This window comes from Sus scrofa, chromosome 11 (genome assembly GCF_054392235.1).
Source record: "Sus scrofa isolate SSC_HxYL_T2T_F1_AM1 chromosome 11, Sscrofa_HxYL_maternal_Yorkshire_Landrace_v2.0, whole genome shotgun sequence".
Lineage (NCBI taxonomy): Eukaryota > Metazoa > Chordata > Mammalia > Artiodactyla > Suidae > Sus > Sus scrofa.
Window position 1 is genome coordinate 78,413,232 of NC_139393.1, and position 24,689 is coordinate 78,437,920.

General features: G+C 44.4%; 1 protein-coding gene across 4 annotated transcripts in view; it reads left to right on the top strand.

Moving 5' to 3' along the window:
- Positions 1-24,689, top strand: part of LOC146398708 (uncharacterized) — a 389,742-nt gene that overhangs the window by 2,936 nt on the left and 362,117 nt on the right. For all 4 annotated transcript variants that reach the window (XR_014819879.1, XR_014819880.1, XM_084982271.1 and 1 more), the window contains exon 2: positions 14,574-14,684. Coding sequence is in view for 2 of the 4 variants with exons in the window: in XM_084982271.1 (XP_084838397.1) it covers positions 14,574-14,684 (111 nt within the window). In the remaining 2 variants the exon portion in view is untranslated. The remainder of the gene's footprint in view (positions 1-14,573; positions 14,685-24,689) is intronic.

Genomic DNA, 24,689 nt, shown 5'->3' on the forward strand with positions numbered 1-24,689 from the left:
GTAATTTCTGAATATCCTTTGATAGAAAAACATGCCCACTGGTAAGATTTTGATACAAGAAAAAAATTTACATGTACTAAGTTTGAAAACAGGCTGCATACCTTGGGTTCTAGAAACAAAAGAATTAAACTTGAAAGTAAGCTTATTGCTAAGTTTCGAAGAAAATTAGTTATATTGTGCCTCTTCTTTCAATTCCATTTTAACTTAGTTTTCATGGAAATCTGCACATAGAGGAAGTAAAAATTGTCAAAGATGTGCATTTTTCTACCAAATGATAAGGCAATACTACACAAAATTGGGCATGCAACAGGTAAATACTTTCGCAAAGTGTAGGGCACGCGGACAAAGCAAAATTTAAAAAATCACAGATATTTGTGAGTGTGTCTCTGTGTGGACCTAATTCTTATGTTTTCTTTGTGGAGCCTAGAAATAGTTCCCACGTGATTTCCACATCCAGGCTTTGGCATTCTTGAGTTCGTGATGTGAAATTAAGTCTAGAGCATTTACCCGCAAGTCTAATTTCAGTATTTGCTGTGCTCATAATCGAAGAGTGTTGATATGATCCTGTGATCATGTTAAAGGGACAGTTGTGTCTTAGGTGGCCTTAGTCAGCATCCATTAGTTCTGTGGTCATAACTGACTCCTTTTACTAAGAGCTCTAGGGCCAGACATACATGCTTATTCATGTATGTCTGGGTATGGCTGGGTCCTGTTCAGATAACGCCGCCGCACAGACGGCTCACTGCCTGTTCTGTCAAACTAACCTTTGGCCTCCATCATCAGACAGTGCTTACACTGGGAACGCTGGAAGGCAGCAGCTCTTCCTCTCAATTCTCTCAATTTCTTTGTTTCTCAGGCAGTTGTCTTTCCTTGAAATCAAATCAGGTTTTAGAATTGGCACTCAACCATCAAGGAAGTTAAAAGCATCACTAAAAATGAAAACAGATGTCCAGGTCAATTTTTTTTTTTTTTTGCTAAATGGCATTAATAGAAAAAAAAAAAAAGAGAGAAGGAAAATATTGGATATCTGTTGCCAGTCGTTAACACTTTACCAAAGTATATTGTTTGATCTTCTAAACAAAAGCACAAGTGGCAAAAGATTAAAATAAGGCATATAAAGTATTTTAAAGGCTAGACATTATTTCATAAGTACAAAAGATATAGGACAAAAGGCATTTGGTGAATGCTAGATTTTGTAGCTTAGGTTTTGAAAATATCCCTGTTTTCATTGTCCTCAGTCTATGTGTCTGTCCCCTTCTTGGTTTTGATTTTAAATGATCAGTCAGCTCCTTACCTTCACTGGATTTTTTTTTAAGTGTCATGATTTAATTTGGGCTTTCTTATCTAGTGCCGTGATTTAATTTGGGTCTCTTATCTCTTTCTGTGTTTCCTTTGTTGGAAGAGTATAAATCACAATGGCAAAGGTTGCCTCTTTGTTCCAAACCATCATAAATAAGCCCAAAGAACAGGCCATAAAAATGGAAGAAATTCTTAGATTAAAGACCGTGAGTAATGTTTTTACCCACTTGATGTTCACAGGTAAAAGTACAGTTTGCAACTAGTAAATTATTAACACTTTTCTCCCAAGGATTTCCTCCTTCCTTAGGACTTCTATGATTAATATATAGTCAATTTAAGAATTAGAAGGGTGTCAAACAGGGTAAGCATATTTTATAATTATGTATTCAAAGCAGAATGGAGGACTAATTATAATATTATACAATTATGCAATCATATAGTTATATAATTATACAATTATTCTAATGAATATAATAGGTAATAAGAATGTGGAGTTCCCACTGTGGCTCAGTGGATTAAGAACCCAACTAGTATCCATGAGGATGTGGGTTCCATCCCTGGCCTCACTCACTGGGTTAAGAATCTGGTGTTGCCATGAGCTGTGGTATAGGTTGCAGATGTGGCTTGGGTCTGGTGTGGCTGTGGCTGTGGCTGTGGCATAGGCCCACAGCTGTGGCTCTGATTCCACCCCTAGCCTGGGAACTTCCATTTGCCGCAGGTGGCCCTACAAAGAAAAAAAAAAAAAAAGAATGTGCAGTATTTTTAGGGTGAGGGGAGCAAAGTGCCAGAACTGCTGGGAACAGATTTCATATTTTTTTTTGAAGGTAATTCAAGGAAGCTGAAAGGCAATTTTAAGAATGCAAAAATAGCTAATGCAGCTACCTTTTATGTTCCTGGTGGTGTATTTTTTTCTTCTCTAGGAAGCTATCTAATGGCTGTCATTCATTCAGTATTTATTGGAATCCCACAAAATGCCAAGCGGGGGCTGTAGACACACAGTGAACAAGGGAGATGGGCCAGTCCTCCTGGAGGCTTCAAGTTCAGTGCAAATGAGCCGAGGCATTAAAGTTAGTGCTTGGCAGGGGATATAGACCCATTTACAGAGTAATGTTAGGTGTGCTGACAGGAGGAAACCTAATTCACACCAGGGGGCCAGTGAGGACTTCCTGGAGAGAAAACAGGTAGCTGGAAAAGGAGCTGGAGAGAGGAGACAGGGAGCCTTTCTGGGCAGAAGGAACAGCATGTGCGCAGTTTTTTTAAAAGGAGCCAAGGGTGACTTCTCCGAACTACTTGCTGGAGAATTGTAGCTTCTAATAATCCTTGCTGAAATAACTCCGTTTATGGAATACTCACTGTTTTGGGCTCTGTTTTACCTATTTCACATACAGCATCTCTCTGAGTACCTCTGATGCCTTGGAGGTATCAGCCCATTGTACATACGAGGAAACTGAGGCTCAGTGAGCTCACCTTCTCCAAGCTTACACACGTGTGTCTGTTGGGACCTTGGTCACTAAGGCATCAAAGCCTGTGCTCTTTTCAGGGACTGCCCTGGGCCCAGTTTCCCCTTTGAACCCTGTTCAGAAAACCCTGAACTTGACTTTTATTCTAGCTAATTTGAAACAATCCAGTTGAGTGCATGTTTTCTTTATTTGCCTCCTGAGCACGAGTTGGCTGAAGTGGGATAATGCTGAGATGTTCTGCCTTGTGAATTGCTTTTCACAGTAAGTCAGGAGAGAATGATTTGACACATGTATGTATGTACCCAGCAAAGCCTTAAATAAAATTTTCTTTGCAAGGAATATCAGACACATCTTAGCTTAATTAAAGATAGGTAGTGAGCTTCAACCAGCTCAGGCAGAATCCAGGGGGGGCAGGGGGTGCCCTCAGGCGACTTCTCCGAGGGAAAGGCCAAGGGGGCGGGGCTGAACTTTAAAACGTCACCCGATCTGTCAGCGATGCTGGTGTTTACAGGGCTGTTCCTAGGTGACAAGGCTCACTGCATCAGCACCGACTAAGCCGGTCCAGGAAAGCACCTTTCAGCAACCTTTCAAGGCAAGAGCAGAACTGACTCAGGCCGCGTGGCCTTCTGAAGCCCAAGCAGAGGGCACAGGGGCCGTGCTGAGGACACTGGAAGGACACCAGCGTCTCTACAGCAAAATGCTTGGCTAGGTGGAAATGGCCTGTGGTGCCCTTCAGCCTGAGGCTCATCGGATGACAGGCACCTCACTTCGGGGAGGCTGACACTGCTGAGTAAGCCTCGCACCCTGGCTGGAGGCCTGGACCAGTGACGGGATGTAAGGTGATCAGCGGGGGCGGCCTGCTTCTGTGACGCCAGGACAGAGCAGCTGGCAGGGGCTGTCCCGTGAGGGCCCATCGCCGCTGGTGGACAGAGACAAGAGCCAGAACACGGAATGTTCCAGAATCCGGAGGAGGGGGAATCCATGTATCCCAACTCCCCGCAGGACGTGGCAACCCCGGGGCCGTCACAACTTCAAAGGCAGGATGGCGGGAGGGGACACTCAAGGGAGAAAAACCTCAGGGTTATGGAGAAGGAGGACTCGCAGGAGGAGCTTCTCCGTGAGGGTCTCGTGGCACAGAGTCCTGGTTGAGGTTGACACGGATCTGCAGAAACGGAAGCCGGAAGCCGGCTGCCTGACATCGCCACTCAGCAAGGACCTGAACCTGGAGTCTGATCGATGCATGAAGTCCAAGCCAGCATCTGCGGAAACGTCAGCTCGACTGCCCAGTCAACCTGCGTCAGATAAAAAGCGTGCTGTGATTCCATCTTTTGCTTCTACCAAGTGGGTGAAAAGCTAAGCACCACCGGATACCCTTCCCTCCAAGCTTCCGGAAATTAAATCTGAGCCTGAAATGACCAACGATTGCCACTGGGAGGCCCCAGTGATCTGTAAAATGAACTCTCCCATCTGAATAAGCAAGTGAAAAGACATGATTTGAACAAATGAATTGAATTATGAAAGATTATATGCAAATGCATCAAAGGCAGTACAGGGTAAACACACAGAGTATATAATGTGATACAAACGTGCTGCCAACCTCGTTCTCGTTAATTGGGGAGGGGGGGAAATTCGGTCCCTGCTTCAGAATGCACACAGAAAGAAACGCTCCAAGAAAAGGGACAATAAGGGCTGGTTTCCTGTTCTTTGAACACTGTGCAGGTGTTCCCAGCTGCATAGGTGTGTGTGCACATGCACACATTTGTGTCTGTGTCAGGGAAGCGTGTAAGAGAATGGAGGAAATATCTGGCCATGTTTTCCTTTCTTGTTCTCAGACTGGAGCAGGGGGGTCAGAATCCCCTGGAGAGCTTGTTAAACACAACCAGCTTTGCCCCCAATCCAGAGCTTCCGATTCAGCAGATCCGGAGCGGGGCCTGGGCATTTGCATTTCTAACGGGTTCCCCGGCGATGCTGATGCTCCTGGTTCTGGGGAACACTCTTTGAGAACCTCTGCTGTTGTCGCCCATTACCCTCCAGCCTGTTGTTCAGTGGAGACTCGGGCCTTTGGTACATGAAGAAGATGCTCCCTTCTCATCGTTCCACTGTATCCTCTCTTCTCTAGCTGATGCTTCATATTTTAAAATGCACCCTCTTCCCTGAGGGAACACTCTTTCCCACGGGCCGTTCCCTGAACGCCCTGGCTAGCTCCCTCTGGGCTCCGTCTTTCCTAGGCTGTTGGGAAGACACCTTTATTCAGCAAGGCATGATACAGGCTCACCTTTTTGCTTGTCCTTAATGCTCTTTTATGTTGATGCACCGTTTATGTTCATTGTGCGTCTAAGCATGGTTATAAATAGTTTGTGAAGAGGGAGTAAGAAAAATGGTATGGAGATTATTTCACAGTCAAAGACTAAAGGGATAGTTCTTCAAACTCTAGCTTGGGGACTCTGAATATAAAATGCTTGTAAGCTATTAAGGAACAGACAGTGACAATGTTTAATTTTATTGGTACAGTGTGTAATAATAGCTCCATATTTAAAGGAGCTCTTAATTTAAAAAAATGTGTGGGTGTTCCTGGTACCAGAGCTTTGACTCTCAACCTTATATTATCTTTAGAGGGAAAGTTCTGATAAGCAGGGAATGACCGCATTTGGGGTGGGGTTTGTAGTGATGAAGACTATTTGTCACCCCTGGGGTGGGGGAGTTCTTGGTTTCATCGCTATGTACATGGATCTGGGCAAACACCCCCTTGGTTACCCACCTTCACCACCTGCCCAATAAGCTAGAAGATGTTGGCACTGGTGAGGTTTTTTTTTTTTTTTTAACCACAATGAATTATTCTGGCAGTGGGGTATAGCATTTTCCCCCCTATTTTCAAATTTGTGATGAATTAGAGCCGTAGTCTTCCATGAAATTGACGTAGTTATAGCTCTAGATGATTTCCATGAAATAATTTGAAAAACTGGACTTCCTCATTCTCATTGTAAAAACTAATTTCGAAAAAGCAACTGGAGTTCCCTGGTGGCTCAGTGGGTTAAGGTGCTGGCATTGTCGCTTCTGTGGTGTGGGTTCGACCCCTGGCCCAGGGACTTCTGGATGCCATGGGCATGGCTTAAGATGAATGTGGGACGAGTATGGGATGAATCCTGCCCGGGTTATCCTGCTTTGACCTTTACTGTGCTCTTCATGGCTTGTGAGTTACCGAATCACTTATGAATTCTGAGTTTTCTCACTGCATGTAACTGCTAAACAGAGAATTTTCCACGTGAAAGCCTCTGACTGCATTGAAACCGAACTCAGATATATCCTAGGATATATTTTCCCCGGAGCTCAGTCAATACAGATTAATTAATTGTTTGGGGAGGAAAGAAAGCATACTGCCTGACCTTAGCACTGGAGTAGGAACTGATTAATCAATAGAAGTTGGAATATTACCGTGTTCAACACGAAGTATGTCCATTGCTCAATGAGCCTGCACACCACCGTTTTCCAAGAACTCAAGAAGTTCAGCCTCCTAGAACCAGGACTTGGCTTTTTCACAAAGCCTTGGGCACATCTTTTCTAGAAAGGGAGTCTCAGCAGGGGGTGAAATGGGTCAAGACAAATTGGGGGGAAGAGTGACTGCATGGGCCCCAGTGGAGGGAGCTCTCCCAGGTTCTCAGTGTTTTGTTTTGTTTTTAATTTTTATTTCCACGTTTTGCATCAGTACATTGATCAAGGGGGAAAAAAAATCTGACAATGATGCCTAACACCACAGGAAGTAACAGTACATAAAAAGATATGCCATGTGTAAAGACTCTGTGAGATGTCTCTGTATTAGTTCTTATGCCTGTGTGGGAATCCACAGTTAGAGCTAAAATACATTTTCTAGAAACAGATCCCTGTTTGTCCAGATGTATTTCTTTAAATGTGGCTGATGCACACACCGCTTTTGTCCTTCTCTCTCCCCACTCACCTTCCTCTACATGGGATGTTTAGGATGTGCAGGGAAGGTCTTCGGTGTGGTCCTTGGGGGGTAGGGTCATCCCAGGGCTATGCCTTGTCTAATAATAACACCTGCCCTCTATTGAAGAGTTTCTTTGAGTCGGGGACCTTGCTCTTCTCCTTTTATTCATGATCTCATTTCCTTCTTACGACAATCTTGGAGCTAAATAGCAGCATTCCATGTTACAGATGAGGAAATTAAAGCTTAGTGAGGTGAAGGGACTTGCCTAGGTCACAACAGGCTATAAACGGGGGAGCAGGGATGTGAACGTAGGTCAAACATTGAAGTCTATGCTTTCTCGGTTTTACCTACTACCCCCTCTGTGAGGTTATGGGAATCAGTAGGCTGTCATTGATTTACTGGCATCACATCAAGTGTTTTTTGTCAGATTGACCTGCTTTAGAAGGAATTATTGACTCCGGAAATGATTCAGAATTCTCATGCAAAAATTTTTTTTTAAAGAATTAACCAAATATGTAGACTATTAGGAAGCTGAAATTTCAAGCTACCTCTGAGGTTAGGAGTCTGACCTCTTAGTGAGTGTGAAATCATCTTCTAAAGTATTACTAACAGATGGTGGATGGGCATTCTCTCAGGGAGGGGCCCCTATCTCTGACAAGGCAGTATATTCTATTTATAAGAAAGTACTTTCTTATATGGAACTGCAATCTGCTTGCCTCTTCCATCCAACAAAAAACAAGCCTTTTTCTATAACAGTGCAGTGAGAGTAGTACAAGGCCGTCTGTCTTTTTCTAAGCTAGACATCTCCAGTTCTTTTTCAATCATTTGAAGCTTAACATTACTTTGAGAATCTTGATTATATTCCTTGGACATCCTCCAGTCACTCAATATCTCCTCTTAAATTGTGGTCTCCAAGACTAGAGGCAGTGCAGTGCTACAGAGGTGGTCTGACCAGGAAAGCACTTTTTCTGAACACACTTAATCCTTTGACAATGGAATGCAGGCAATGGCTGTACTTCATAGATATGAGAGGAATCAAGAAATCTTACTTCGAGGAATCTGACTTTTGTTGGTCTGTAGGAAACATGGTACAGAAACACATTGCTCCCCACGTCCGGGTCCACCCAGGGAGCGTATGAGATGTGGGATTTCCTGTGGAAATTCCTACCCTCTATAAACTCAAAGAATGATTTGCTTTGCAGGATCAGAGTCCAATGTTTTCCTTTTGGTAACTGATGAAATGACTCAAGCCTGGGCTAGGGTTCAGTAATAAGAAAGAGGGAGTGGTCATCCATTTGGAGGAGCTGGGAAATTAAAAGTACCTACTTGACCTTGGCTCCCAGCTGAAGGGTCAAGAAGGAATATGATCTTCGTAATTGGCATTAGACATTCTCCTGATATATGTGTAGATTCATTCCGGGAATTTGAAAGCTACATTCAATGTTTTCTTAAAACCAGTTACGTTTTCTTCAGAAAGCTCAAGCTAAGTCATAATAATAAATCTGCTTTGGAACTTTCCCTTTTAAAAGAAATCCTCCTTACCCTTCAGTGCAGCCTGCACATCACAACATAGCACAGAGCCAAAGACAGCCATGCTGACCACGAGGCTTGGCATACTGAGCTCGCTTTTTATTTGAGTTGAGTTTCCTAGGTCTGTTTATAGTTTACTATTGAAACAGACATGAACCATAATATTGGTGTAAAAACATTATATGTCTCACCTAAAAAAAATTAAGAACACACTGGTAGTCTCCATTCTTTAGGGTTGAAAGAAAAATATATTAATCTTAGGATGGCACTACTCTGGATTGTTCGGGAGCTCCAGGGACTTGCTTGATCTTGAAAATGTGGGAAGCGTTCTTGGTCCAGGGGAGTTGACTGTGCCGCTATTAAGACAATAGTGCTCTTTCACCGTCTGTGGGGCTTCCTCTCCTGAGGGACCTCAGAAGTGCCCAGGGCATCACCGTCAGTGATCCTGGGGGTTTGCACTCTGTGTCTTGTTCTTGGCAGATACCTCTTGTAGCCATATTTCTATTGACAGTGCAGCTCTCAAGCAGCCCATAGGCCCTCCTGAGGACATTGGGGAGAATCTATTTTTTTTTTCTAACTTTAAATCCTTCTAGAAAAATTCTTTTTCTTGATAGATCCTCTTACCATAAATCTCGTTTTAAGCTGTTTCAAGTCTTTTGTATAAATAGGCACATATGGGGTGAGACGTTAAAATTACCTGACTTTCTCACAAGGCTAAGGATTGTCCAGTGAACCTGGCCACTTGGATGAAAAGCCTTTCACAGACATAACTCTGCTTCTTTGTCTTGGTCAACCTCCGCGCGCTTTGTCGTTTTGGTTTTTATTAGGAGAGAGGTTGTTGCTACATTGAATGACCTCCGCATTTGGGGATTTGCTTTCCTTTGATAGCAATTTAAAGATGAATTCTCCAGGTTTTAGTGCCTTATCATCTTGATGGTTTCCAGCTTTGTTACTGACTTAGAGAGTTCTGTTAGGATTCTTGTTTTTATTCACTGAAGAAACGCATACGCTAATAAGCTGATTTGGAATTTTAATAGAGTGTCAGCAATACAACCAGGCAGCTGTGATTTGATGTCAAGAAATCTGTTGCGTTGGGAGTTCAATCCTTCAAATGGGTTGTGCAGGGTTCAGAAGAGAAGGTTGTTTGCCTTTAACAAATCCTGCTAGAACCCGGTCCTAGGATGGCATCCCTGACCTTTCGCTAGAGGGCGCTCTGCAGGCTACTTAGCTTGGTACATATACTTTTTTTAAAAGATTTAAATTTTTTTCTATTATAGTTGATTTACAATATGCTGTCCATTTCTGCTCTACACCAAAATGACCCAGTCATTCACACGCACATACACACACACACACACACACACATATATATTCTTTTTCTCACATTATCCTCCATCATGTTGCATCACAAGTGACTAGATAGAGTTCCCTGTGCTACACAGCAGGATCTCAGTGCTTATCCACTCCAAATGCAATAGTTTCTTTAGCCCCTATAAAAGAGGTGGTCAAAGAAGGTATCCTGGAATGTGAAGGCAAAATACAAATGCTGGTGCAATTCATATGGAATTTAAATTCACTCATGCTTCAGGTCACCTTTGGTATGTTTCAGAGAGTAAAAGAGGAAAAAGATCATGGCTTTGCAGAGGCAGAGTAGATTATGAACACTTAATTCGATTAGCTATCTTTTTATTTATTTATGTATTTATTTATTTGGTCTTTTGTCTTTTTAGGGCCACCCCTGTGGCATATGGAGGTTCCCAGGCTAGGGGTCGAATCTGAGCTGTAGCCGCCAGCCTACACCACAGCCACGGGAACATGGGATCCAAGCCTCGCCTGCAACCTACACCATAGCTCACGGTAATGCCGGATTCTTAACCCACTGAGTGAGGCCTGGGATCGAACCTGCATCCTCATGGATGCCAGTCAGATCTGTTTGCGCTGAGCCATGACGGGAACTCTCGATTAGCTCTCTTGATATGTGTTCCCAGGAAATATAGTAAGAAAATGAAATCATCCCTGTGAGTATAAGTAAACAACAATTCAGTAGTTTATTTGGGTGACAAATGTGAGTCCACAAAAGTAAAAATGAAGTTTCCTTTAGCGCACAGGGATGGACCCAGAGCTAGCCATTCCTCAGTAAATGACATAGTTAGAAAACAGGACAAGAAGATAGGGTTTTGCCTGAGACCAGCATAGATGAATTATAATGACTGTGAGGATGTTACTAAAATATTTTCTGACTTCCCTGTGTTTACATTGGTAACATAAACACTGTGAATATGCATTTTATCCTTAATTTCCTGGGACCGTGAGAGACAAGAAAGGTTAAGAATGAAGAATAAAACCTTGGCTAGAACCAGCTAGGAAGCAGTAATCATTTTATTGTGTCATTTTGATGCAGATTAAAAACCAAATGAAATGCCTTATTGTGCAAAACTATACTTAAGCGGCTTATAACTTGAAAAAAAAAAAAACAAAACCCTTCTCCTTTTGGAGTGGAGGAAAACTCCTTTAGTGGCGTCATTGCTAACTTCAGTGTAAATTGAAAAATTTACCTGGTCTGAGTATTTAAAATGCCTGAGGGGAAGCTTGGGAAAATGATTTTCAGGTACATTTTGCAACAGGGAAGAGGCTATTTGCATAGCTATGTCCACCCCTCTGTCTGCGTATTTGAAAGCCTGTGCTCTGGGTGCCGTAGGCAAAATGAATAATGCACAGGTCTGGGTCCCTGAAGGCCTGGGCCAGAGGAGGCAAATGTCTGCCTGGCCACGGGAGGGGCCGCCACCGGCCCAGACAAGCCACTGTCATCATCTGTCTCCCATTCGTACGAATGGTGGTGCACGTTGCCATTTCTTTGTTCATTGTTTCTTTCTTTTTTTTTTTTTTTTTTTTTTGTTGTTGTTGTTGTTGTTGCTATTTCTTGGGCTGCTCCCGTGGCATATGGAGGTTCCCAGGCTAGGGGTTGAATTGGAGCTGTAGCCACCAGCCTACGCCAGAGCCACAGCAACGAGGGATCCAAGCCGCGTCTGCAACCTACACCACAGCTCACGGCGACGCCAGATCGTTAACCCACTGAGCAAGGGCAGGGACCGAACCCGCAACCTCATGGTTCCTAGTCGGATTCGTTAACCACTGCGCCACGACGGGAACTCCTGTTCGTTGTTTCTTAACCTTTGGGGGTGGTTGCACAGGTTTTTAACCTTCAAGTTTAATAAGGAAGCTGATGCACACTCTTCTCAGGGAGATACAAATGAGACTGTGTTTAAGATCTGAAGTTAGGGATGAAGGAAAGGGGGCCTTCACCATTGACGTGCAAGTTCACTCCTACCCCCAAATGTTGCCTTCGCTTTCCTGCGCATCCTTAGCACAGAAAGCAAAAATGGTACCTTGGCTAACTGGGGATGTTTTTGAGATAATACTTTCCTTGATCTCTGTAAGGCTTGTCAGCATTCAAGTCTTTCTTGCTCTTTTCTAGCACAGATAGCAAACCTGCCAGTGGCCTATGCCTTTAAGCATTTAATACAGTGATAAGCATTTTGAGTGTATGTCGAAAGCCCAGTGACTCTTTTTTGGAGTGAAAGACCGAGGTTTTAGTCTTCTCCCGATAAGCATTTCTTCACCCGTTCCGTTGCTGCCCAAGAAATCTGAGTCATCTTCAAGTCCGTTTTCTCTCTTAATTCATGGATCATTTAGTCATCAGGGCTTATCAAGTTTACTTCCCAAGTAATGCCTTTAAAATAGCCATAAAGTCTTCCTGACTTTTTCTTCTACTCCAACCTGCTTTCCACACTGTGCTGTTTTTAAAAAACGCAATCTTTGGAGTTGCTGTTGTGGCTCAGCAGGTTAAGGACCTGACATTGTCTCTGTGAGGATGTGGGTTTGAACCCTGGCCTTGCTCTGGGGGTTAAGGATCTGGTGTGGCTGTGGCTGTGGCTGGAAGCTACAGCTCCAATTCAACCCCTAGCCTGGGAATGTCCATATGCCGCGGATGCGCCCTAAAAAGAAAACAAAAAAACCCCAAAACAAACAAGCAAACAACCCCCCCCCCCCGAATCTTTGGACATCCACTCATTCAAAGCTTCGGGAAAGGCACACTCAGGAAGTGAACGGGGCCGGGGGGTGGCGATGGGGAGGCTGACTGAATTCTGCATTGTCCCCTCGCTCGCTGATCTGAGCAGGTAACTCCCCCACCTGATGCCTACGTGGCACCTTGTGGCCTGTAAACTAAAGTCCAGACTGTTTCTTGGTGGCACAGGTGGCACACAGACCCTTGTCACCTTTCCATGCAATGGTTCTTAGTCTCTGTCACTGTTCTTTCCCTCTCTTTCCACCTTTTCCTTTCTTTTTTTTTTTTTGTCTTTTTGCTATTTCTTGGGCCGCTCCCGCGGCATATGGAGGTTCCCAGGCTAGGGGTTGAATCGGAGCTGTAGCCACCGGCCTACGCCAGAGCCACAACAATGCGGGATCCGAGCTGCGTCTGCAACCTACACCACAGCTCACAGCAACGCCGGATCGTTAACCCACTGAGCAAGGGCAGGGACCGAACCCGCAACCTCATGGTTCCTAGTCGGATTCGTTAACCACTGCGCCACGACGGGAACTCCCTGTTTCCACCTTTTCTGCCTCCTTTCTCCTCTACCTGCTTATTTCCTGGAGGATAACCCTGACTCCTCCCAGGGCCCGTCCTCTCTCGAGGCCCCTTCCTTGCTCCTCTGCCCACCTGCTCAGCCTGGAACACTCCCCGCTTCCCATCTTGGTTTCCCGCTCACTCCCCAAACACCTTCCTCTATCAACTCCCCAGGCCGGGGGTCCCCTTCTCTGGGACCCTCACCCCATGGCCACACTGCGCTGTCACTGCTTGTTCTCATCCCTACCCTCTCCATCAAACTGAACTCTACCTGAGGCAGAGTCTATGCTTTTGATCGTTGTGCGCAAGCGCCTGGCAAAGGGTCCGACCATTCTAAGGGTGGATGATAAATGTTTGTTGATTGAATAAGTGAAAGAATGCTGGTGTTACGCATTTTTCATTTTGCTCCAGGCACTTTAATCCTGAACTTTAGCCAAGAGCATCAGTTTGGCCGAATGGCATGAGCTCAGTTTGTTGCTAGAAGTTTCTTCCGTTACTAGCCTTTCATTGACCACCCAGGTATTTCTTTCATAGCACAAACAGGGCTGAACATTTTCTGTGGCCAGGCATTTTGTCAATGAGAATAAAAGATACCTGGGCCAGATACCTCATTAACTTCATCTTGGATTCTTTCGAGGAAGGGACGTGGAGACTGAGCAGAACACATCTGTCTCCTGCATGTTTCTTCTGGCCTGAACTAATCTTTCAATTCCAACAAAAGCTTGACTGAGTTGAGGGCAGGACCAGTTGACATATTGATCTAGTTATAAATGGTCCTGAAAGGTCCCTCTTGGCTTTGGCTAATGTCTGGGCTCAGGCATTTCTGCAAGGCTGAGTTATTTCTAGGTCAACCATGTCTTGGTTCTTTTCTCCAAGCGAAGGCTCAAAAACTCAGATAAGAATTTTCTGGGTAACCCAAGGTGGAAAGGGAATAGTTTTTGTTGTGTGTCAAACATGTTCTTTTTACAAAGACAAAAAGGCACTGACTTATACGCTGCTCCCCTAGTTTATTTGTTGTGATTTTGTTAATCAGATACTCACTCTCTTTTTTGTTCCTTTCTGCTCAGTCTTTGGGAAAGTGCTGGCAAGTTAAGTGACAGGGAGGAGCGAGTTTTATAAGATGGCAGAATGCCAACATTCCTTCGCCTTCTGCCGTCTTGCGAGTGATGCCAAGTCATCTGGTGGCTACTTGTAGCAGAGGAAAGGATTATTAATTATTCCCTGACAAATCGCTCAAGGATTTCTCAAACCATGAACTTCAAGGAGCTATGGCAAGGATATTGGAATGACAAGCCCAAGGGCACTTCGAGGAATTAATATTCGACAAGGGGAAAGTTTTGCCCTGGTCTGATCTTCCTTCCTTTCACCCCATTTCCCCCCCTCACAGTCTCCCAAAGGAGGGAGGATGGATGCATGGGGAAGCAAAGCTGAGACAAGTGCCCACCAGCCACCGAGCCACCGGGTGGACAGAGTAATGAGTATCAGCCGTGTGGGCTCTGGGGCGAGGAGAGGAAACTGCTGATGGAGCCCTTGCTTGGATTGGATTTGTAATATTCTAGGAAGAGACTTAAAGCGAAAGGCAGTGAGGGGAAGGGGTGCGGAGAGATGGGGAGAGGGCGGGGAGACCTCTTCCTGGTCATTGGGCGGTCCTGGCTCAGCAGCTCTGTTTTGCCCACTCTGTCCACTGACCTTCGCCAATACTCTTGTTTGACAGCCCCGGCGAAGAAATTCCTCCGTCATCCTCCTCGCAGGCCTGGCGGAGACAGGTAGCAGGGACCGAGCAGCTGCACACAGAACCTCCAAGTTCACCTCCAGAGGCGAAAGGGTAATTCGTTCTGCCTGCTCGCTCCATCACTGACCTTTCTCTTCGCTGCCCAGGGTACCAATTAGTGCTAATTGCTGCCGATGGTGGGGAAAGATTCCGTGACAAGTCTCTGCTAAGAAGAGGGCGAAGACCCCTAACTCATTTCATGTCGAGCATGCCCAGGAGAGGCCGTACTCTGGGCTAGGAGAGCAATGAGGCTGAGCTGGGAAAAAGATCATTACCAAGAGCACAGTGGTTTTCAGCAGACCCGTCTCATTATAATCCACCAACAGATACGGAAAAATCACCCTCTAATTAATTTTCCCAGAAAGAGGAATTTTACCACTTCTTTCCCAGATCTAGCTTTGATGTGGGAAGACCCCCAAATATTCTCAAAGTATGAGTGCATCTAATTACATCTGGGGTAAAAATTCACTGCCTCAGCTCCGCCTAGCAAAGCAGCAGGAGATCTTTGTGCCCAGGGAAATAAATTTTTAACAGACTTGCTGTAATGTGTCAAAGTTTCCTGAATAGAGTTGAGTGAGTAAGCATGGCTTTTAAGATCCTTCAATTGGATGGACAAGAAAATATCAGTGTAGCGAAGTAGGTCTCCTTATATCATTGCAATTAGCCACATTATTGCAAGTGGAAAATCCTCTCCAAGGAGACTGGTGGCCCTGGTGTCATATTTTTAAAGTAATGTAAAAAGAGCTGCTTTATATTAGCCAAGGGAGAGTTGAGAGCTTTCTGATGTGACCGTTATGCTGCTGAAAGACGCAGTTCTATATATATATATATATATGTATAGACCTAGCTTTAACAATTGCCAACTGCCAGTTATAAATAGCTTTCCTCTTTGAAACAAAGCTTCATCTTTCAAATTGCTACTTTCTTAAGCAAAGAAAAAAAATATCATGAACTTCTTTCAGCACATACCAGCTGTTCCAGATGTTATGATTACACATCTAGGATCACATTTTGAACTAAAAATATATACAGGAGATTGGCTTCCAACCTCTTTAGTAAAGCACTGTCATAAATTATCTTATTTACCCCTTAATTGTGTTCTAGAAGTGTTTGTAAGTGATTTGTAAGGGGAGGAATAACTTGATAACTCATTTTTCCCCCACAAAATATATTATGATTAATAATAAACTCTACTAATAAAATTACAGCCATATAAGATAATAATTAATATAATCTATATAGAGTCTAGTCCAAAATTTGTCTTACTTACAATGAAAAATAATAGAAGATCCTATTGCTTTCATATTTGTAAAAAAAAAAGGAAATTGCAAAATCGAATAACACATGCTTTTAAATGTAGGACTGGAAAGAGCTTGATTTGAGAGTTTAGAAGACTTTGGGGGATTTTTTTGGGAAGATCTGGGTGTTTTCAGCTGTGGGATCAAACAGTTCCGATGCTGGCCACCAGATGGCGATATGAGACCAGAGCTTCGGGTGTGGGCGCTGATGGTAGTGGTAGGTGGTGGTGACGGCAACAGCGGTTTCAGGGTAGGTTGGGGAGCAGGCAGAACGGATGCAAGTGCTCACCTTTTGTTTTTACTGCATCTCCTCAAACACTCTCCATCTCACACACTGAACAGCCAGTGTGACATTTTGGAAATGGAACTCAGACGATGCCATTTTCTTGTTCAGAACTCCGATGGCCTCCCACCCACTGGTGGAATCAACTCCAAACTCTTTACCCTGGTTTACAAAGCCCTACGTGATACGGTGCGTGTCTGGTTCCCTGAACTTATCTCAGACCACTGTCCCCTAATCTGGCTGTGTTCTAGACACAGTGGCCTCCGTGCTTTTTTGTTTTGTTTTGCTTTGCTTTTTAGGGCCCCACCAGCGGCATATGGAGGTTCCCAGGCTAGGGGTCGAATTGGAGCTATAGCTGCTGGCCTATACCACAGCTACAACAACGCCAAATCTGAGCCAAGTCCGTGACCTACACCACAGCTCATGGCAATGCCAGATCCTGACCACTGAGTGAGGCCAGGGATTGAACCCGCCACCTCATGGTTCCTAGTAGGATTCATTTCCGCTATGCCACAGCGGGAACTCCACCTCTGTGCTTTTTGAAAAAACAAAGCCTTTCCCTAAGGGACTTTTCATTCAATGCCCCATTGGCTTGGATGCTTTTATTCATATCTTGAGATAGCGGATTCTCTCTTACTGTTCAGTTCTCAGCTGAATGTCACTATAGAGTGAGTCCATTCAAGTTTAAAGTATTAATCCAGCTATTCCCCAATGCATTACTTTAGTTTACTTCTCTGGCTAAGCTTTAATAAGGATCTATTTTCTTCCTTCCTCTTCCTTTCCCTTCTATTCTTTATTTTTCTTTTTTTTTTTTCCATTTTTTTGTCTTTTTAGGGCCGCATATGGAGATTCCCTGGCTAGGGGTCTAATCAGAGCCACATCTGCAACCTACACCATAGCTTGTGGCAACGCCAGATCCTTAACCTGCAACCTCATGGTTCCTAGTCGGATTCATTTTCACTGCATGACGACGGGCACGCCCTCCCTTCTAGTCTTTCTATCTATCTATCTATCATCCATCTATCTACCTACTGTAGACGATCTATCTGTAGTCAGTTCCTCCCCACTGGAATGCATTCCCATGAGAGCAGCCACTTTTTACCATTCGTTGTCACTGATCACGTCACTGGAACAGTGACTGTTCCTGTATAGAGAATGAATTAATGGATGTTTAAAGTATTTATAAGTCAGGCATTTATAGCCCAAGGAGCACTAGTATTTGGATAATTCCTTATAGTAAAATTTGGAGTTCCCGTCGTGGCGCAGTGATTAACGAATCGGACTAGGAACCATGAGGGTGCGGGTTCGATCCCTGCCCTTTCTCAGTGGGTTAAGGATCTGGCGTTGCTGCAAGCTGTGGCATAGGTAACAGATGTGGCTCAGATCCGGCGTTGCCGTGGTTGTGGTGTAGGCCAGCAGCTGCAGCTCTGATTTGACCCCTAGCCCGGGAACTTCCATATGCTGCAGGCATGACCCTAAAAAGAAAAAAAGAAAAACAGAAAAATATATAGCTCACCTACAAAAGAATAACTGTTAAACCAACAGGAGACTTATCATCAGCAAAAAAAGATGCTAGGATGTAATGGAAGGATATTTTCTAAGTGCTGATAGAAAACAATGCTTAGTAAACATTCTATACTCAGTGAAAATATATGTCAAGAGGCAGGGCAAAAGAAAGACAGAGATAAAGAAAGACTGAGTAGTTTACCACCAACACAACTCCTGATTAAAAACATCAGTGTACATTTAATTCGGGAAACAGAAAATTGAACCCAGAAGAAAGGAATGAGATGTAAGAAAGAATGGCAAACGTGGGCAAATACGAGTAAGCACTGAGTAAAGCAGCAACGACGGCAGTGAGTTTGTAGGTAGTAAAATCAGGATGGAACAAAATGACTGCGTAATCCTGTGAGATGGGAAGGGGTTTCTGAACTGAAATCATTCTGAGATCATCTGCGGTTAGATATCCTGATCACCTTTGGACCTTACGTATGCTTTTGACTGTGCCGAGGTAATGAGTAAACCCCGATGTTTCATGGACCTGTCTTCAGAGTGATCAGCAACCCAGGCTTCTTGTATTTAGAGACACCACTGCCTTTAGCACATGGAGGCTTTTTTCTTTCTTTTTTTTTTTTGTCTTTTTGGGGCCATACCCACAGCACAGGAACCTTCCCAAGCCAGGGGTCGAATCAGAGCTGCAGCTGCCAGCCTACCCCGCAGCTCATAGGAACACTGGATCCTTAACCCGCTGAGCGAGGCCAAGGATCGAACCCACATCCTCAGGGATCCTAGTTTGATTTGTTACCCCTGAGCCATGATGGGAACTCCCAGCACGTGGATTCTATATACACCAGTAAAGGGGAGGAGAGTGAACCATCAGAGGGATGAGTAAGGCCAGGCTTGTATGTGGAATACCTCGCTTCCAACCTCATACTTTGCCTGGATACTGTTCCCATCATCCAACTTAACTGCCCTATTTTTGTGTACTGAGAAATGGGGACAGCTTGTCAAAATATGAAAACACTAAGCACTGCAAGGAATAGAAATAGAACTTGCAAGTTCCAAATAAATAGAGGAGAGAAAAAGGATAAATAAAACTTCATGAAACCAAAAGAAACCAAGGAAGGAGGAAAAATTGTAGAAAAAAGATGAAAATTAAGCATCCAGGGAGGTAGCAGAGATAAGCCCAACACATAAAATTACATTAAATTTCCCACTTATTCTGCAGAGATTATTGGACTAGATGAACAATTCTGCTATCAAAAGGCAAAAATGAAAGCATCAGAGAAAGCAACTGACATACAAGTCAGGTGTATGTAACTTACAAAGGACATAGCTAAAATATAAACACACAATGATTGGAAATTAAATGGTAGAGAAAGATATGCCAGCTAACTACTGCCCCAAAGAAACTAGTTTAACTGTATTAATGGCAGGCAACCTGGGCCTTAAGGCAAAAAACGTTGTTTAAGCTAAAGAGGATTGCAGTTGGCCCCGTGTACCCATGGGTTCTGCAATCTGTGAATTCAGCCAACCTCCGATTAAAAATATTTGGAAAGGAGTTCCCACTGTGGTGCAACAGGGCCAATGGCGGTGGCTCTAGAGCACTGGGATACAGGTTCAATTCCCAGCCCTGCACACTGGGTTAAGGATCCAGCCTTGCTGTAGCTGCAGCTGAGATCTGATCCCTGACCTGGGAACTCCATATGCCATGGGGCCGTCCAAAAACAACAACAGTGACAACAGCAACAACAACAACAATAAACCAAATTGGAAAACAATCTAGAAAGTTCCAAAAAGAAAAACTTGAATTTATTGCACATCAGCAATGATTTCCATAGCATTTGCGTTATATTAAGTATTATAAGTAATCTAGAGGTGACTTAAGGTGTGCAGGAGGATTGCATAGGTAATATGCAAATATAATACTATTTTACAAAGGGCTTGAACATCCATGGATTTTGGCATCCGGAGAGGTCTTGAGACCCAGTCTCCTGAAGATATTGGATACCAAGGGACAATGGTATTGCATTTTGATAAAAGGAATGATTCAGGAGGAAATCTAAGAATAGATTCTAACCTTAATAATGCAGGTTATGCTTGAGAAGCAAGAACTGACAAAAATCGCAAGACAAAATCTACAAAACCACCATCACAGTAGGAGAGTGGTAACACGCTCTGGTCAGTAATTGGTAACCATTCCAAATGAAAACTGGTCAGGTTAGAGTGGATTTGAGCAACGCGGCTAAAAATCTTGACCCAATTTACCTCCTGGAAATATAACGAACTCACAAATTGGGAAGATTCTGCATCATTTCTTCAAGAGATGGTAACAATCTAGACAAAAACAGTATTGATAGAGTGAAAGGACTGACTTGGTGGTTAAAGAGAGAGGATTTGCTGTTTAACTGAATACGGGAGCTGGGGGAGAGGGGGTGGTGGAAAGTGATGAAAACCCGTGTGGGTAATGGCACTCTGGAGGGTGAGAATGAAAGGCTGGGAGGAGGAAATTTGAGCAGAGGGGAGGGTGGGGAGTTCCGATGCGATCTCTTGAGTTTCAAGCACGTTTCTGGTAGGAGGCTGAGCTTGAGCTCCCTGTGCTTGTTTTCTTGGAGTGCTATTTGGAGCATCTGGCCTTTCACATATACTGATTTGATAATAATCCTGCTGATCCACCCATGTTTAATAGACATTTGTTAGTGGAAATGCTGCTTGATCAATCAGATAATATTTAGGGGGCTTATGTTGAAGCAGCTGATTTTCATTTGCGCTATTTACTATTAATTGATTCGAGCTCTTCAATAAGTAAGAGGCTTTCCTTTCCAGTGGGTTATAGAAGCAACTGTCGATTCCTTAAAGGTGACCTGTATCTTGGATCAGACATAATAATAATAGCCAGGAGTTCCCGTCGTGGCGCAGTGGTTAATGAATCCGACTAGGAACCATGAGGTTGTGGGTTCGGTCCCTACCCTTGCTCAGTGGGTTAACGATCCGGCGTTGCCATGAGCTGTGGTGTAGGTTGCACATGCGGCTCGGATCCCGCATTGCTGTGGCTGGCATAGGCTGGAGGCTACAGCTCTGATTTGACCCCTAGCCTGGGAACCTCCATATGCCGCGGGAGCAGCCCAAGAAACAGAAAAAAGACAAAAAAAAAATAATAATAATAGCCAACACTTGAGAGCTTAACAACTCTTCCATGTATGTTCTCTGTAGTGACTTTCACAGACATGCCAGGAGGTAGGTAGGGTAGGATTTTATGATTGTCATACCCATTTTGCAGATGAGGAAATGGAAGATCAAGGCAGGGACTGTATCCTCTTGTTGGTTTTACAATTCAGCCTTTGCAGGGTGGCTTGTAAGCTGGACAGGTTGACATGAAAGAATAGCCACTTCTGTTTTTCCTCGGGGCTTAATGCAAACTACTCTGTTCCCTGTCTTATCTCTTGCTCTGGGCTTATTGTTTTAAGGTCTCGGTTTCTGTGGGGTGGTTTTAAGCCAGGAGCCCCATGGATAGGCTGCATGCGTGCAGACATTTTTGTGCTTATTTTCTATTCACACTTTTTCTTTCTTTCTTTTTGTTAGCTTCTTTCCTCCCACCCTTGAGCCTTTCATACGGTCATGGATGAAAGATACAAGCTACAGATCCCAAGTGGATTGTGCTCTTTGGGGTGAAGCTGAACCCACAGTGCACATGTGCCGTTTTCTGGGGAGAGGGTCTGCAAGTCTCTTCGGTTCTCAAAAGAGACCAGAACCTAGCAAAATTAAGGACCACTGTACAGAAGGAAGGGCATGTTTTAGGCATTTATTAGGTTTCTCTTTTGCATGTCCATCCGCCCTCTGTGGTTCTCTGTTGTTCTCTCATCTTCATTTAGAATGTAAATATTTTCTTAAAAATTCAAAATGTGTATTACAGGAAAGAAATTCATTGCTTCGAATTTCATGATGAAGAATTCTGGAGAGCTAGCATTCTGAGCTTTTCTTCCATGACCCAGTTCCTATCTTTTTGAAAGAAGAAAGGCGAGTTTCTTTTTCATTCTCTCTCTCTCTCTCTTGCCTGTGTATGTAATTACTGTGAGTTTCTAGGCCTTATACCTAATACCAGTGTCGCGAAGGCATTTTGAAATTGAGTTCCATTGAAGTGATGGTCACTTTCACGCGACCCCATGGGAATGAGCTGCACCTTGCATCTTCTAGAGGGAGGTGATTACAGCCCTTTCACTACGCTGCGCTAGGGGAAATCCAGGATGCTGGATTGATGCGTTATTTTTCCTTCTACTGCTCTTGATGCGAGCCAGAGCTTCGCCTTCCCACCCTGTGACTGGATGCTGCAACAAGGGAAAGGGGCCAGGGCCATGACGGCCACTGGAAACCGGCAGGGCTGGATGAGTAAGTTAAGGTCAAGCAAGCTGAGGTCAGCACAGGTCTCGTTGGAAAGAGGCTGGAATGAGACTGGCAAGTCTGCTCTGGCATTAGCAACATTCTGGACCTCAGAGTTGACAAGCAGTGGGGAAAAAACTTCAGTAAGGCTGAGTATAGTATAAAGAATTCTCAGAAAGATGAGTAGCTTTGATCAGGAGCCTCTGTAGACTGAAGCCTCGGGCAATATTTAGCTGGCCTGTCCCAGATGGAAACTTACTGATCCTAAAGGGTCCTTATCAGCTCAGCAGAATCCAGTTCCCTGGAAAGGAAAGGCTTCTTTCTTCTTATCCAGCTGCATGTCTGTCTTCAGGAAGTGTGTAAAGAGAAGAGGAACACAGAACAGGGCTTGGGCTTCTCCCAGGGGTGCTTATTCTAGGGGATGGGGTGGGATTAGCCCTGGGGAAGGAAGAGGGCAAGACGGGGGGATGAGGGAAGGTCTTCATGTGTCCCCTGCTTGGGTTTCTCCCTCTGTGACCGAGTCACCACCTGGGGCTAAAGGCAGAGGTGTGGCTGAGGGCATCTTGACCGCGTCCTGTTTTCCGTTTCTGCAGCTCCTCGCAGTCCCCCCAAGTCTCCTCTGCTCATTAGCATCAGACAAGCCTTCTTGAAGGGTGGTTTTCGTGATCTCAGAAGCCTTTAACCACTTCTCATTTCTGCGTGATAAATTCCGACTCCCTTAGGCTGACGTTTGAGAACATTCACTTCTGGGTCCCAGCCACCCTCCCGGTCCCCGCACAGAGCACCCACCCAGTGAATCAGGTGTGCTCCCCGTTCCTTGACCCCTTCCCAGCAGGTCCTGTCTGCGTGTTGTGCATCCTACGCTCACTCTCTCGGAAGGTCTTCCTCCTCTTCCTCCACTTTTATGCAACGTCCTAGAGACCAGGGCCCTCGTCCTGTCTGTTCCTTGCAGCCTTTCTTATCCCTCTCCACCCTCCTCCGACGGCTTGGGCTCTTGGCTTCCTTTCCTGTGTTTGGTGATTTATAGCAAGAGCAGAGGAGTAGAAAGGAAGCAAAATAGGACGATGTGGGAGAACTGCACTTTCCAGAAGCGAGCTGTTTCAACTTCCGCCATGAAATAAAGACTCTTTTTTTTTCTTTTTGTCTCTTTAGGCCTGCACCCAAAGCATATGGGCGTTTTCAGGCTAGGGGTCGAATCAGCCGCAGCTGCTGCCGCTGCTGGCCTTCGCCAGAGCCCCAGCAATGCCAAATCCGAGCCGAGTCTGTGACCTACACCACAGCTCAGGGCAACGCCAGATCCTTAACCCACTGAGTGAGGCCAGGGATCCAACCTGCCTCCTCATGGATACTAGTCGAATTCGTTACTGCTGAGCCACAATGGGAACTCCAATCAATACCTTTAAGAGATGCATCTTTTTTCAAAAAAATCATCTTATTGAAGTATAATTGATTTACTATGTGTTAATTTCTGCTGTACAGCCAGGTGATTCAGTTATACTTACATACATATATATATATTCTTTTTAATATTCTTTTCCATTATAGTTTATCACATCATATACATATATATACATACATATATATATGTGTATATATATATATATATATATATATATATATTTTTTTTTTTTTTTTGGCCAAGCCTGCAACATGTGGAAGTTCCTGGGGCCAGGGCTCAAACCCGAACCACAGCAGCGACCAGAGCCACAGAAATGACAATGCTGGATCCTTAATCACTGCACCACCAGGGAACTCCTCTCACAGGATAGTGAATATAATTCTCTGTGCTGTATGGTAGGACCTTGTTGTTTATCTATTCTGTGTGTAGTAATTTGCATCTGCTAACCCGGAACTCGCAGTCTACCCCTCCCCTCTCCCCCTTGGCAACCCCAAGTCTGGTCTCTAAGGATGTGCATCTCTGCTTTGCCCTCATGAGCCTCAAATGTCTCCCTCCCGCAAACATGGCCCTTGTTCAAGATCCAGTGGGGATATTTTTGCACGATTGAATCTGGACGGACTGCAGGGGCTCATGTGGTGGAACATTCTCAGGACGGCTTCGTCTGGAGTCTAGGACATTCTCAGTGACTTGCAGCTATCAGTTTTCTCTCCAAGTTTACAGACGCTCCTTATGTAATCCTGGCTCAGAGGTGTTTTCAGGACACTTGACTCTCAGTGGGATGGTATATATGAGATCAGGGTAACCTGGAGAAGAGTTCAGTACTTTAAACTCGGAAATTGCCAGCTTGGGAAAGACCTGAGACAGTGGGCCTTGGAGGTGTGGGGCAGGGGAGTGGTTTTGCTTGTTGGTAGAAAGTCCTTCAGAGGTAACACAAAGTAGCATAAAGATGTAACACAAAGATGTAACACAAAGACGTAACTTAGATCTCTGGGCCTGTTTGCAAAGTGCCCTCTGTATACTCAGAGCTCAGGTGTGAATAATAATTGACTAACTTTCTGAAATCTTAAGACAGATGGACTTTGGTCAAGTGAGGTCAGGAGCTTCAAAATCGTTCCCAAGACCTTGTATCAACGCTCGCCTTAATGCAGCAAATGTTCTGTGGATAATATCTTCCCGCAGAGTTACATCAAATGGAAATGGAG